Source organism: Sus scrofa, chromosome 12 (assembly GCF_054392235.1).
Source record: "Sus scrofa isolate SSC_HxYL_T2T_F1_AM1 chromosome 12, Sscrofa_HxYL_maternal_Yorkshire_Landrace_v2.0, whole genome shotgun sequence".
NCBI classification, from domain to species: Eukaryota; Metazoa; Chordata; class Mammalia; order Artiodactyla; family Suidae; genus Sus; species Sus scrofa.
In genome coordinates, this window is record NC_139394.1 from 19,250,931 (window position 1) to 19,264,579 (window position 13,649).

The window sequence follows — 13,649 nt, forward strand, 5'->3', positions numbered from 1 at the left end:
TTTGGGCTGCGCCCATGGCATGAAAAGGTTTCTGGGCCAAGGATCGAACCCATGCCATAGCAGCTACCTTAACCCGCTGCACCACAGCAGAACTCCCAAACCATTTGGTAAACATCTTTTTTTTTTTTTTTTTTGTCTTTTTGCCATTTCTTGGGCCACTCCCGCGGTATACGGAGATTCCCAGGCTAGGGGTCAAATCAGAGCTGTAGCTGCCAGCAACGCGGGATTCGAATCACATCTGCAACCCACGCCATAGCTCACGGCAACGCTGGATCCTTAACCCACTGAGCAAGGGCAGGGATCGAACCTGCAACCTCATGGTTCCCAGTCGGATTCGTTAACCACTGCACTACGACGGGAACTCCTTGGTAAACATCTTTGGTGACAGTTATTTATATGCATGATTTTTTCCCCAGGATGAATTCCTTGAACTGGAATTGCTAGGTCAAAGGACGTTCCCATTTTTAAGATTTTCTTTTCCGGCTGCTTTTTTAGGGGCATATGGATATTCCTAGGCTTGGGTCAGCTCTAGCCACCAGCCTACGCCACAGCCACGGCAACGCCAGATCCTTAACCCGCTGAGCGAGGCTAGGGATGGAACCCGCATCCTCACAGATACTAGTCGGGTTCATAACCCCCTGTGCCACAACAGGAACTCCCAAGATTTTTGATAACACGGTGTCACTGTATCGTCTAGAAGATGGTGCCTGCTTTCATTCCCATCAGCAGTGGGAGGAGTTCTCCTTAATGTTCTCTCCCCTCAAAACAAGGTAGATAGCAACAACAACAACAACAACAACAACAAAAAGACAAAAGACAAAAAAAAAAAAAAAAAAAAAAAAAAAAAAGAGTTCCCGTCGTGGCGCAGTGGTTAACGAATCCGACTAGGAACCATGAGGTCGCGGGTTCGGTCCCTGCCCTTGCTCAGTGGGTTAACGATCCGGCGTTGCCGTGAGCTGTGGTGTAGTGAGCTGTGGTGTAGGTTGCAGACGCGGCTCGGATCCCACGTTGCTGTGGCTCTGGCGTAGGCCGGCGGCTACAGCTCTGATTGGACCCCTAGCCTGGGAACCTCCATATGCCGCGGGAGCGGCCCAAGAAATGGCAACAACAACAACAACAACAACAAAAGACAAAAAAAAAAAAACAAAAAAAACAAGGTAGAGCCTCGAGAGGAACAGGGAGTAGGTGGGGGAGGTTTTAAGAGATGTGAGAATCCTGAAGATACCAGTAAGTCAAGAGCAAAGAGTACAGGACACATTCTCTAGTGGCCTAGTGGTTAAGGATCTGGCATAGTCCCTGCTGGGATCCCTGGCCCAGGAATTTCCGCATGCCTCAGGAAGCAGCAAAAAAAAAAAAAAAAAAAAAGAAAAAAAGAAAAAGAAAAAAAAGCATAGAGGAAGGAGAGACATGAAGATAAATGCAATCCAAGAAGGGAAGAAATGACAGAGCAGTGGCGTCTGGAGCCACAGAAGACTAAGCCAGTTAGTGGGCTTGCCCTGCGGGGGATACAGGAAATTTGGCTTGCCCACGGCCCCAGGAGTCTGATCTGGCCATTTGGGGTTGGGGACACACACTCTTTGTCCCTGAGGCTGCATGGACTGACTTCTGCTGTAGCATTTACTACACTACGTGTTATTTTTCATTTTTCTCTCTTATCAAGTTTTTTGAAGGCAGAACTGTTTGTTTTTATTACAGTATCCCCAAAGTCTATCCAGTACCTGCACGCAGTAGGTCTTGGTAAAAATGTATGAAATGAATGATAGATGCATTCAGAGAAGTTGGGGGAAGAGATAGAGAATTTGAGAGAGTTCTCTCATCTGCAGGCCAGAGGTGAAGTCTTTTTTTTTTTTTTTTTTGGCTCTTTTTAGGGCCACACTCGTGGCATGTGGAAGTTCCCAGGCTACAGGTCATATAGGAGCTGCCGCTGCCTGCCTACACCACAGCCGCAGCAACACGGGATCTGAGCCACGTTTTGATCTACACCACAGCTCACGGCAACACCGGATCCCCGACCCACTGAGTGAGGCCAGGGATCAAACCTACATCCTCATGAACACTATGTCAGGTTCTTAACCCATTGAGCCACAAAGGGAACTCCTAGGGTAAGGTTTTGTGGGGATTTTTTTTGTCTTGTTGTCTTTTTAGGGCTGTATCCTCGGCATATGAAGGTTCTCAGGCTAGGGGTCTAATCAGAGCTGCTGCTGCTGGCCTACGCCAGAGCCACAGCAACGCCAGGTCCGAGCCGCGTCTTCGGCCTACAGCTCACAATGACACTGAATCCTTACTTAACCCAGGGAGGGATCAAACCCGCAACCTCATGGTTCCTAGTCGGATTGTTTCCTCTGCGCCACGACGGGAATTCCCGTTTTGTTTTTTTTTAATGATTTTAATTTTTTCCATTATAGTTGGTGAGGGTTAGGTTTTTGAAGGTGGAGAAATTGAAGAGGAAAAGAAAGGAAAGAAAGAAGCCTGCAGCTGGGATTATATCACTGCCCAAAGCTGGTCTCTTACATATAATATATATTTAAAATTAACAGAGTATTTTATTTATTTATTTTTTGCCATATCCATAGCATGTGGAAGTTCTGGAGCTAGGATTGAACCCAAGCCACAGCAGTGACAACACCGAATCCTTAACCCACTAAGCCACCAGGGAACTCCTACGGAGTATTTTAATGGATCTTAATTCCTTACCTGTTTATTTTTCCTCAACTATGAAACTTAAGTATTTTTATACTTTCATGTGCAATTTTTCTTCTTAGGGCCATACCCACAGGGATCAAACCTGCATCCTCACGGATACCAGTTGGGTTCTTTTCTTTTTTTTGCTTTTTAGGGCACACCTATGGCATATGGGAGTTTCCAGGCTAGGGGTCCAATTTGAGCTGTAGTCCCTGGCCTGTGCCAGAGCCACAGCAACGCCAGATCCAAGCCGCGTCTGTGACCTACACCACAGCTCACGGCAACGCCAGATCCTTAAACCACTGAGCAAGGCCACGGATCCAACCTGCAACCTCATGCTTCCTAGTCAGATTCATTACTGAGCCACGACGGGAACTCCCCTAAATATGTTTATAGTAAATCTGTTTTGTAAAAAGTCAAAAAGTGCTCCTTCCCTAACCACCAAATATTGTTTCATGTTTGCCCATTTGCCGGGCAAAAGGGTATCTGCTCCTTTAACTTGCATTCATTGTGATACTAGTGAGTGTGCGCATCTGCCATGTTCCCTCAACCACTTTGTAAATTAATCGTTGGGCCTTTGGCCTTTTCTTCCCTTCAATTTTGTAGCAAACTTCACAAGGATCCATGGGTGCACTCCTTTGTAAACAATTCAAATGCAAACCATTCAAAAGCCCCACTGGCACAGTCTCTCTCTCCTCCCCAGAGGGGAGTTCTTGGGCACCTGCCTTCCAGGCCTTTTTCTATTCCTCTCCAGTCACGGGGTTTGGTTGTTCGCTGTACATGGTGTGCTCCGACCTTGGTAACAGTCTTGGTAATCTTTCCAAGGCCACATGCATGCTAGTCGCTTCAATTCCCTCCCCGGTTCTCTCCTGCTGGGGTACTACCCTTTGTAAGGGCTGAATTGTATTCCACAGTATGCATTTGTACCATGTCCCACATGTTGAGTTGTTGCAGGCAATGCTGGCATGAATATTTCTTTTCTTTCTTTCTTTCTTTTTTTTTTCTTTTTTTTTTTGTATTTTTAGGGCTGCACCCATGGCACATGGAGGTTCCCGGGCTAGAGATCGAATTGGAGCTGTAGCTGCTAGCCTACGCCACAGCCACAGCCACAGCAACTCGGAATCCGAGCCGCATCTGCAACCTACACCACAGCTCAAGGCCATGCCAGATCCTTAACCCACTGAGCAAGGCCAGGGATCGAACCTGCATCCACATGGATGCTAGTCAGATTCGTTTCCACAGAGCCATGATGGGAACCCCTAGGATGAATGTTTCTGTGTGTAACTGGAGAGCAATGTTTAATGGCACTGCTTGATCGATCATCAGGGGCAAGTTCTTTTCCCACCCACAAGATAAGCAAAGACTTATCTCTTCATGTCTCCATGGGAACTGCTTGTCATCAGTTGTAAAGATTCCCCTAGGATTCTCTTGTGGTACAGCAGGTTAAGGATCTGGCATTGTCACTGCATCAGCTCAAGTAGCTGCTGTGGTGCAGGTTCGATCCCTGATCCGGGAACTTCCGTGTGCTGTGGGCACGAACAGAATTAAATTAAATTTTAAAAAATAAAATAGGGAGTTCCCGTGGTGGCGCAGCGGAAACGAATCCGACAAGGAACCATGAGGTTGCAGGTTTGATCCCTGGCCTCGCTCAGTGGGTTAAGGATCCGGCATTGCCGTGAGCTGTGGTGTAGTCTGGCAGCCACAGCTCCAATTAGACCCCTAGACTGGGAACTTCCATATGCTGTGGCCCTAAAAATACAAAAGACAAGAAAAAAAATTACATAAAAAAATAAAATTTCCCCCAATCTAGTAGATGAATAATAGCTACTATATATAATATTATTGTTATTATTATATTATTATATATTCCTATATAAAACATAATCTATGTCTTATGCTATATATTATTACATTATTGTTATTATAATATTGTTATTGTTAGGCTGCACCTGGGGCATGTGGATGCTCCCAGGCCAAGGATCAAACCTGTAGCCACAGCAGTGACCCGAGCTGATGCAGTGACAACACTAGGTCCTTAATCCACTACACCACAAGGGAATGCCATCTTATTGTTGTTTCAATTTGCGTTTCCCTAATTACTGGTGAGGGTGAGCATGACTGTTCATTGCTTTGAGAGATATATGAATGTCCACTCTCTGCAAGATACTGTACCAGCTCCAAGTCAGCAATAAAATAAACAGATGTCGGAGTTCCCGTTGTGGCTCAGTGGTAACGGACCTGACTAGTATCCATGAGGATGCGGGTTCGATCCCTGGCCTCAATCAGTGGGTTAAGGATCTGGCATTGCCGTGAGCTGTGGTGTAGGTCGCATATGAGGCTCGGATCTGGCGTTGCTGTGGCTGTGGCATAGGCCGACAGCTGTAGCTCCTATTCGACCCCTAGTCTGGGAACTTCTATATGCCACAGGTGCAGCCCTAAAAAGCAAAATAAAATAAATAAATAAATATTTTCTGTGTCCAGATCTATGAGTCTCTTTCTCTCTCTCTCTCTCTCTTTTTTTTTTTTTTTTTTTTTGGCCAACATATGACGTTCCTGGGCCAGGGATCAGATCCAAGCTGCAGTTGCAACCTATGCCACAGCTTCAGCAGTGCCGGATCCTTTAATCCACTGTGCCAGTCAGGGGAATAAAACCTGCATCCTGGCACTGCAGTGTCTTTTCTAGAATGCTTTACCCCAAAAAATCTTCTCCTGCTCCAAACTTATGCACAAATCACATGCATCTTTTTTATTTTATTTTTTATTTTTTATTTTGCTTTTTAGGGGCACACCTGCAGCACATGGAAGTTCCCAGGCTAGAGGTTGAATCGGAGCTGCAGCTGCGGGCCTACGCCAGAGCCCCAGCCACTTGGGATCCAAGCCCAGTCTTGGACCTACAGCACAACTCATGGCAACGCTGGATCCTTAATCCACTGAGCAAGGCCAGGGATCAAACCCGCATCCTCATGGATACTAGTCAGATTCATTTCTGCTGAGCCACAACGGGAACTCCCCATCTTCTGTTTTCTTTTTTAAGCAGATATCTTAGCATTGTAAATATGACAGAAAAGGCTGTGCTCACTGGGGTCTGCCTGCTGTAAAGCAGGGGACAGCTGGGTATCCTCCCCTGAGAGTGAGGCTCCCATTTTGGCCCCAGGACCAGAAAGGATTTCTCTCTCTTCTCTGGGGCCTTTTGGATCTGTGAAATTGAATTTTATTCAGAAAGGAGAGGCTGCCGCTCTGCATCACAAGGATAAAGACTGAATTCCTGTTGGTGAAAGGAGATATCTGCAGATAAACTTCTCAGCAGAGGAGGCGAGACTGGGCAACAGCTGCAGGAGGCTGACCAGGACTCCTGTCCCATCTCTACCATGTGACTCCAAATAGTAATGACATTGGAGAGCCCGGGGTCCCTCAGCAAAAGGACAGGAGAGCAGGTTGCTGGGAGCCACCCTCTCTGTTTCCTCCTACGCTGGGTACAAGCTCAGGGTCTCGGGAGGATTCCCTTGTTGTTCCTTATTTGTTTTTTAGGGCTGTACCTGCGGCATGTGGAAGTTCCCAGGCTAGGGGTCAAATTGGAGCTGCAGCTGCTGACCTGTGCCACAGCCACAGCCACCAGATCTGAACTGTGTCTGCAGTTCACAGCAATGCTGGATCCTTAACCCACTGAGCAAGGCCAGGGGTAAACCCACATCCTCATGGATACTAGTTGAGTTCGTCACTGAAGCGCCATGATGGGCAACTTCCTTTTTTTCTTTTTCTTTTTGGGCCAGCCCAGGGCATATGGAGTTCTCGGGCCAAGGATCAGATCAGAGCTGCAGTTGCGACCTATGCTGCACCTGCAGCAACACTGGATCCCTGACCCACTGTGCCAGGCCAGGGATCAAACCACCACCTCGGCGCTCCAGAGATGCTGCCCAGACTGTTGTGCTACAGCAGGAACTCCCTGTTCTGATGCCCTTTTTCCTATCACAAGAGTAACAATTGCTCAGTGCAGAAAACTTGGGAACCACGGGATAGGACAAAGCGGGGGAAAGAAACACGGAGTGACAGGCATCTCAGCCACATTTCAAGCTGACAACATCCACGCTTTGGTTCTGTGCACAAATCATTTATTTGTGTTCATAAAAACTGGCTCGGCTCAAAAAGCTTCCTCTGAAAGATGAATGATGGTACTTTTGACTCTGGAGACAAAGGAGGAAGTGGGGGGGGGCAGCGGGTGGCCGGTCCTTCTGTCCCAGACCCTTTTGAGTGGTCACTGACCACTGTTTAAAACAGCATGCATCGCGGGGGGTGGGGTGGTAGTTGAGGCAGACACAGGTTCCTGATTGAATAAGTATAATACCAAGGAAGTATAATGCCAACCCCGCGCTGCGGTTGTTAAAAAAAAAAAAAAAAAAAAAAAAGGCTCTGCAGAGATAGGGCTATTGGCCTGAATCCTGAGGCTCAAATCAGCTTCAACCAGCGCAAAGAAAAAATGTGGGAAGGGTGAGCCAAGCAGAGGGAACAGCACATGCAGATGCCTGGAAGCAAAGGGGAGCAGGTCATATCTGGCAACTCGTAACTAGTTTGCTAAATCTGGGTTACCAGAGCCTTAGAAAGGACAAGGGGGATCAGGAGGCCAGAGAGCTTGGCAGAGGCAGGGGCTAGAAGCTTTGTCGAGTTTTTTTTTTTTCTTTCTTTCTTTTTAGAGCCTCACCTGGGGCATATAGAAGTTCCCAGGCTAGGGGCTGAATCGGAGCTGTAGCCACCAGCCTATGCCAAAGCCACAGCAACGCGGGATCCGAGCTGCGTCTGTGAGCTACGGCACAGCTCGAGGTAACGCTGGATCCTTAACCCACTTAGTGAGGCCAGGGATTGAACCTGCATCCTCATGGATACTAGTCAGGTTCTTAACCCACTGAGCCACAACAGGAACTCCAGTCAAGTTTTTTTTTTCTTTTTTTTTTTTCCCCCAATTTTTTTGGGCGGGGAGCATGCCCTGAAGAAGTTCCTGGGCCAGGGATTGAACTCGAGCCATGGCAATGACAGTGCCAGATCCTTAACCCACTGAGGCACCAAGAAATTCCCTGCTCTGTTGAGTTTTGACTTTAGCCTGAAGGTAGTGTGGAGCCACTGAAGGGCACCATCAGAGTTGTGCGATTTCCAAAGATTGTTCCAGCATCCTTGAGGGCATGGGTTTCAAGACCAGTCTGGGCCTCCCTTGAGGTGACAAAGGCAGGTCAGATATTGGCGGTACAGCTAGAGGCAGAGTCTGTCACTCTTCAGAAGGCTAAACAGGTGCATGCGTAGCAGACGGGAGGGGGCAACAAAGATCACTTCCTCCCGGACTGGGGCCTGTGTCGATGGAGGGGCCATCATCCACTTAGGCAGAGGAGGAGGATGCAGGCCAAGGCTGAATCTGCAGACCTTCCCACTGGAGAGAGGAGCTGGAGTTCAGGTCAGACTGGAGGTCGGCAGGTGGCTCAGGAAGATGGACGGAACGAACTGGCCCTGGAGGACATTCGGGGCATGGACAGGAAGGCCAGGGACTGGTCCTCCGGGGTTGGGGGGATGGCTGATGGAGGGGGCAGGACAAGCTCTGGGAAGAGTTAGGCACGGGGCTCACTGGATACGCCCCTCCACACGCAGCAGCAGGTAGTCTCTGAGGAGCGGGGGCAGGGGCAGGCGGGCGGCGGCCTGTCGGCAGCGGCTGCCCAGCTGAGCACGCACAGCCAGCCGGGCCAGGTGCTGCAGCCGCCGCGGCTGGTTCACCAGGCACAGGGCCGAGCTGTAGAAGGCTTCGTGCTCCTAGGTTGGGAGCGGAACAGGGTCAGATGGCCCAACACCCTGGCTCTGCCCTTGCATCTGGGGATGACTAGAGGTGGGGCTCTGGGATTTTGCAACATGCATTTGGTGCATCTCGAAGGACTCAGATGCAGAACCAAAGGCCCTGTAGGGGTCATGGGAGCTGCGACCACACCGCAGGGCAGGGGCTCAGCCATGTCTACACCCACCCCGATTCCAAAGATGCTAGCACAGTGCCCACTGAGTCAGAGATGCCTGGTAAATGTCTATACTGATGCGAGTAAGAGAGAGGTGTGTTCTGAGCTGCCCACAGGCAGGGGTACCTGTAACCCAGGGGTTTTACTCTGCCCATCCTCCTCCCGCCCAAGGTCCTTCCTGATTCTGCCTTTAGGAAGCCCATCTGGAGGGATGGGCCTGGGGCTCATCCTTCCTCTCTTTCTCCCCCAGAGCCCAGGAGGAAGTTGTGCCCGTGGGGTGGACATACCTGCCACAGCTCTGGGAGCACTGCCTCGACCCAGGTATCACAGGACGGGACACAAGGGTAGGCATTAAGCAGGACTTCCAGGGCCCGAGGGAAGTTGGCACAGTGTCTCAGCATCTAGAAATCCAAAGAGATTTTCAGACTAGAAAACAAAAGAGGGTTCAGGGCACTCTCCAACCAAGGGCAGGCTCAAGTCCATCGTGGACCAAAGCCCCACTCACATCCAAATGTGGGAAGCCAAGGTCTGAGTCCCTCATCCTTTTCTGTGGCTCAGTTTACCCCCCTTCAAGGGTGCGCCAACCTCCTGGCCCCAGCCAGTTACCTCCGGGGCTTTTTTTCCCTGGGCACCCTCCCCCATGGTTCTTACTCTTCCTTCCCAAGGTGGGGGCAGACCTCTGGCAGAGAGGGTGGGCTCCCAGTCTCTTGGCCTCTCTTCCCCTGCGGCCTGCGGGGCAATTCCAGCCTCAGGCTCCCCCACCCAACCGGAGCCTCCTGTCACAGGCCCTCCCTGCGCACCTCAGGGCGCACGGGCTGGGCGCCGTAGTCCAGCAGCGCGGCAAAGAGGACCTCGGGCTCCCAGTTGGGGGCGTCCTGGACAGCCTGCAGGGCGCAGTCCATGGGTGTGTGGCCTGCCCCATTGGGGACTGAAGCAGAGGCCCCGTGGCGGAGCAGCAGCTCGGCCAGGCCCCCGCAGCCGTTGGCACAGGCATTATGCAGCGGCGTGTGGCGCTTGCGCCCAGCTGCCCGGGCATCAGCCCCAGCCTCCAGGAGCCGGCGCGCAGCAGCCTGGTGCTGCCGGCTGCTGCTCGGGCCCTCGGCCCCCGCACACGCTGCGTTCAGGGCCGTCTCGCCCTGGCTGGTGCGCAGGTTCACGTTGGCGCCATGCTCCAGGTAGAGGGCCACGTGCTCCTCCAGGCCACGCGCGGCAGCTACATGCAGAGGCGTCACCTCGCTATCCTGTGTGGCCAAGTTCACAGTCGCTCCCGCCTCCAGCAGCATCTTGGCGCACCTGGGAACAAGGTATGAGACCCCCCACCCCAGGCCAATCCTGAGGGACCAGGCCTGGCCTGGGAACCCTTCAGCCAGCTGTCACCCTGATCCCTTCTTCCCACCCTCCTTGGCTCAGGCCAACCCGATGCCCACCGCCAGACTCACAGCAGCCCCATGACAGACACCAGAGCTGGAAGGCTCATTAAAGTCACCAAGAGCATTTCAGGTTTCAGACGAAAAACTTTGGCTCAGAAAGTTTGCTATGCCACAAAAGACACACAGCAAGTTAGTGGCTGCGTGGGGATTAATACTCACGCCTCAGAGTTCCTGCTGTGGTGCAAGGGAAACAAATCTGATTAGTAACCATGAGGATGCAAGTTCGATCCCTGGCCTTGCTCAGTGGGTTAAGGATCCAGTGTTGCAGTGAGCTGTTGCAGACATGGCTCGGATCTCACGTTACTGTGGCTGATTCAACCCCTAGCCTGGGAACCTCCATATGCCACAGGTGTGGCCCTAAAAGAAAAAAATGAATTTTATTGTAGTTGATTTCCATTGCTCTGTCAATTCTCCTAACATTGTGATAGCACGAAAAGTTTTGAAAACCCTCTGTGTACACTATGAAGCACAGAATTAAGGCTTATGACCCCCAAGGAAAAAGAAGTAGAAGTTCTAATTAGTGTTTTCTTCTTGACTCCAGACACGGAGACCACCCTTCCTGGCCAGCCACACCCGCTCCAGCAAAGGAAGGCACTTGGGTCTCGCTTACTCCACCTTCCCCTGGAGAAAACAAACAAAACCAAACAATAAACACCAGATTTTAGGGAGCACAGGTTTCACAGTCTTCTAGTTCCTGGACAAAATATAGGTCAGAACACTGTTGAGGTAAATATGCATCATTAAGCATCATGGGGTAAATCAAACGTGCTGCAAGCTAAGTTAATGATGACACTAAACTAACAGTAATTTTAAAAGCCAGAACGGTAGCCACTGGAAAGTCAGGAGCAGATCCCTGATCCCCCACGAAACCCTGCTGACCAAGCGTCCTTCCCCAAAGGGCCAGAGTTCCAGCTCCCTTCAGTGCGCATGTGCGGTAGGCGCTTTACTCAGTGGCCAAGTGTTGAGCAGCAGCCAGCCAGCCACAAACTACCTATGACCGTTCCCAGGCTAGGGGTGGAATCGGAGCTACAGCCGCAGGCCTACACCACAGCCACAGCAACGCAGGATCCGAGCCACGTCTGTGACCTACACCACAGCAGCACCAGATCACGGCAACACCAGATCCTTAACCCACTGAGCGAGGCCAGGGATCGAATCCGCAACCTCATGGTTCCCAGTCAGATTCGTTAACCACTGAGCCATGAAGGGAACTCCTAGATCATTCTTGATGCCCACCTCAAAACAGCTAGGAATGTGGCTACAGAAAGTCCCCAGGGAGGAGTTCCTTTGTGGCTCAGTGGGTTAAGGATCTGGCGTTGTCATTGCTGTGGCTCCAGTCACAATGGTGGTGAGGTTTTGACCCCTGACCTGGGAACTTCCATATACCACATGCGCAGCCAAAAACGAACAAACCGAAAAGTCCATCCCCAGGGAATAGGGGACTACAGTAGGAACACAGCTTTCCTGATGTGACCTTGGGCACGTCAGGAAACTACGCTGAGCCTCCGTTTTATCGTCCAGAGAATGGGCCCCAGGCTGTTGTGAGGGCTGGTGTATGTGCGGTGCTACCCTTTTCCTGGCATGTGAGCTGGAGACACACAAGACAACAGCCCCCCACCTCCCCAAACCATCTCAGCCCCTGGGCACCTACTGCAAGGACTCCGGGGCTGTGCACAGGTGCAAGGGGGTCGTGCCCTCCTCGGACAACACGTTGACCTTGGCGCCGAAGGTCAGCAGCAACTGCACACAGTCGGACTGGGCCCGGGCACAGGCCTCGTGCAAGGCTGTGCGGCCCCCGACTCGAGCGTCCAGCTCGGCTCCCTGCCGGATCAGGTAGCGGGCGCAGTCGGTGTAGCCTCGGGCCGCAGTGATGGTAAGGGGTGCCGTGTGCTTGGCCTTGGGGGTCAGCACCCAGAACCCTGGAGAGAGCAGGTAGTGTGGGGGTAACGTATGTGAGACAGCGGGCGGGGCAGGCTGTATGTACAAATGACACTGGCCCTCCCTCTGCACACCGGGCTGAGCACAACTCTGTGCTCTCTGTACCTGTGGAAAGTGGCTCCTTTAGGCCCCCAGTTGGGAGTGTAAACTGTTACAGTTTGTCAATCTGTAACAAAACACAGTATGTGTGTCATAGACAAAAACAGTCAATTGCCCTTTAAAAGGGAGTTCCCATTGTGGCACAGTGGAAATGAATCCAGGAGGACTTGGGTTCCATCCCTGGCCTCCATCAGTGGCACTTCTGTGAGCTGTTGGTGTAGGTCACAGACGTGGTTTGAATCCCACGTTGCTGTGGCTGTGGTGTAGGCTAGCAGGTATAGCTCTGATTCAGCTCCTAGCCTGGGAACCTTCATATGCCACGGGTGCAGCCCTAAAAAGAAAAAAAAAATTATGTGGATTTATGGTAATTGACATAGAAAGATGTTACATGAAAAAAATATTAGGCTATAAATAGCATCTGGAGTATAATTTCCTTCTCCAAAAGAAAAAATACTCATGTATGGCTCTATATTTACGGCTATATATTCAGAGGAAAAAACTGCATTAGAATATAACTGTGGGAGTTCCTGCCGTGGCTCAGTGGTTGACGAATCCGACTGGGAACCATGGGTTTCAGGTTCGATCCCTGGCCTTGCTCAGCGGTTTGGGGATCCGGCGTTGCTGTGAGCTGTGGTGTAGGCTGCAGACACAGCTCGGATCCTGCATTGCTGTGGCTCTGGTGTTGGCTGGTGGCTACAGCTCCGATTAGACCCCTAGCCTGGGAGCCTCCATATGCCGTGGGAGCGGCCCTACAGAGGGCAAAAAGACAAAAAAAAAAAAAAAAAAAGAATATAACTGTGTGCCTATGAAATTCATGTAATATGTTAACATGATGTTAATTCTGAAAAGACACACAAACCACTCAGTGTGCCTCCTCTCTGTTTTGGGGGGTGGGGGCAGAATGGGCCGTGGGAAGGGACTGTCTAGTCTCAGGTCAGGAGGGAGGCGATGGACCCAGGCGCTCTCCCCTCCCCCCTCCTCCCTCTCCCTCCTCTTCGGCCCCCACCTGGTGCTCCCTACCCTGTTCAGCTGACCAGGCCAGCTGGTTGCTCACAGTCTCCACAATCATGTTGGCAGCGTCTTCGTCCTGGAACAGGGCTTGGATCTGCTGCAGGTCGCCGGAGAACAGGGCATTGTGCACAGCCGGGTCCCGGCAGGAGCGGCGCGGCCTGGTGAGTCGGGCCCGCGAACTCGAGGGGCACCTTTGGCTCCGGCACCGCTGGGCTGCCGCCCGCCGCCGGTCCTCCCATTCCAGCCACTCCCGCTGCAGGCGGAGAGAGCGCAGGGTGGAGGAGGTGAAGGGGAAGGTCTCCTCCGCCATGGGCCGCGATCCGGGGGTCTGGGCAGCCGCCGCCCAGCAGAGCCAGCCTCCCTCGGGTGCGACTGCCACCCTCGCTCTGAGAGGCCACCCTGCCCCCTCACCCGTGACCCAGAGAGAAGCAGCTGAGGCTATAAATAGGCCCTTCGCAGCTCTGATAAACATGGTTTGCCCAGAGTCATCATCTTTTTGTGGAGAAGG

General features: G+C 51.6%; 2 protein-coding genes across 7 annotated transcripts in view; both read right to left on the reverse strand.

Annotated features, from left to right (window-relative positions):
• Positions 1-6,769: 6,769 nt before the first annotated feature.
• Positions 6,770-13,540, reverse strand: ASB16 (ankyrin repeat and SOCS box containing 16). 6 transcript variants are annotated; one of them, XM_084984382.1, is made up of 6 exons: positions 13,151-13,540; positions 12,137-12,197; positions 11,745-12,012; positions 9,464-9,956; positions 8,951-9,064; positions 6,770-8,469 (listed from the first exon to the last, which is right to left on the reverse strand). In XM_084984382.1, the coding sequence occupies exons 4-6, from the start codon at positions 9,944-9,946 to the stop codon at positions 8,284-8,286; spliced, it is 783 nt and encodes a 260-aa protein (XP_084840508.1). In that variant the 5' UTR covers positions 9,947-9,956; positions 11,745-12,012; positions 12,137-12,197; positions 13,151-13,540; the 3' UTR covers positions 6,770-8,283. The 6 variants fall into 6 exon arrangements, with proteins under 6 accessions (XP_084840508.1, XP_084840511.1, XP_084840510.1 ...); XM_084984385.1 differs by having other exon boundaries at positions 9,464-10,328; positions 11,462-12,012; XM_084984384.1 differs by having other exon boundaries at positions 9,464-10,419; positions 11,462-12,012.
• HROB (homologous recombination factor with OB-fold) overlaps positions 13,151-13,649 on the reverse strand; it is a 37,987-nt gene continuing 37,488 nt past the window's right edge. Inside the window, exon 11 of the transcript XR_014821096.1 lies at positions 13,151-13,394. The gene's annotated coding sequence lies outside the window, so the exon portion shown is untranslated. The remainder of the gene's footprint in view (positions 13,395-13,649) is intronic.

Bases quoted from the DNA above. Each gene is read 5' to 3' on its own strand.
- ASB16 (XM_021066898.2), bottom strand. From the start codon at position 13,451: ATGGCGGAGGAGACCTTCCCCTTCACCTCCTCCACCCTGCGCTCTCTC. The intron at 12,013-13,150 runs GTAGGGAGCACC...TGCTCTCTCCAG, and splicing joins GGCCTGGTCAGCTGAACAGG to GGTTCTGGGTGCTGACCCCC. The intron at 8,470-8,950 runs GTATGTCCACCC...CTCCCAACCTAG, and splicing joins TGCTCCCAGAGCTGTGGCAG to GAGCACGAAGCCTTCTACAG.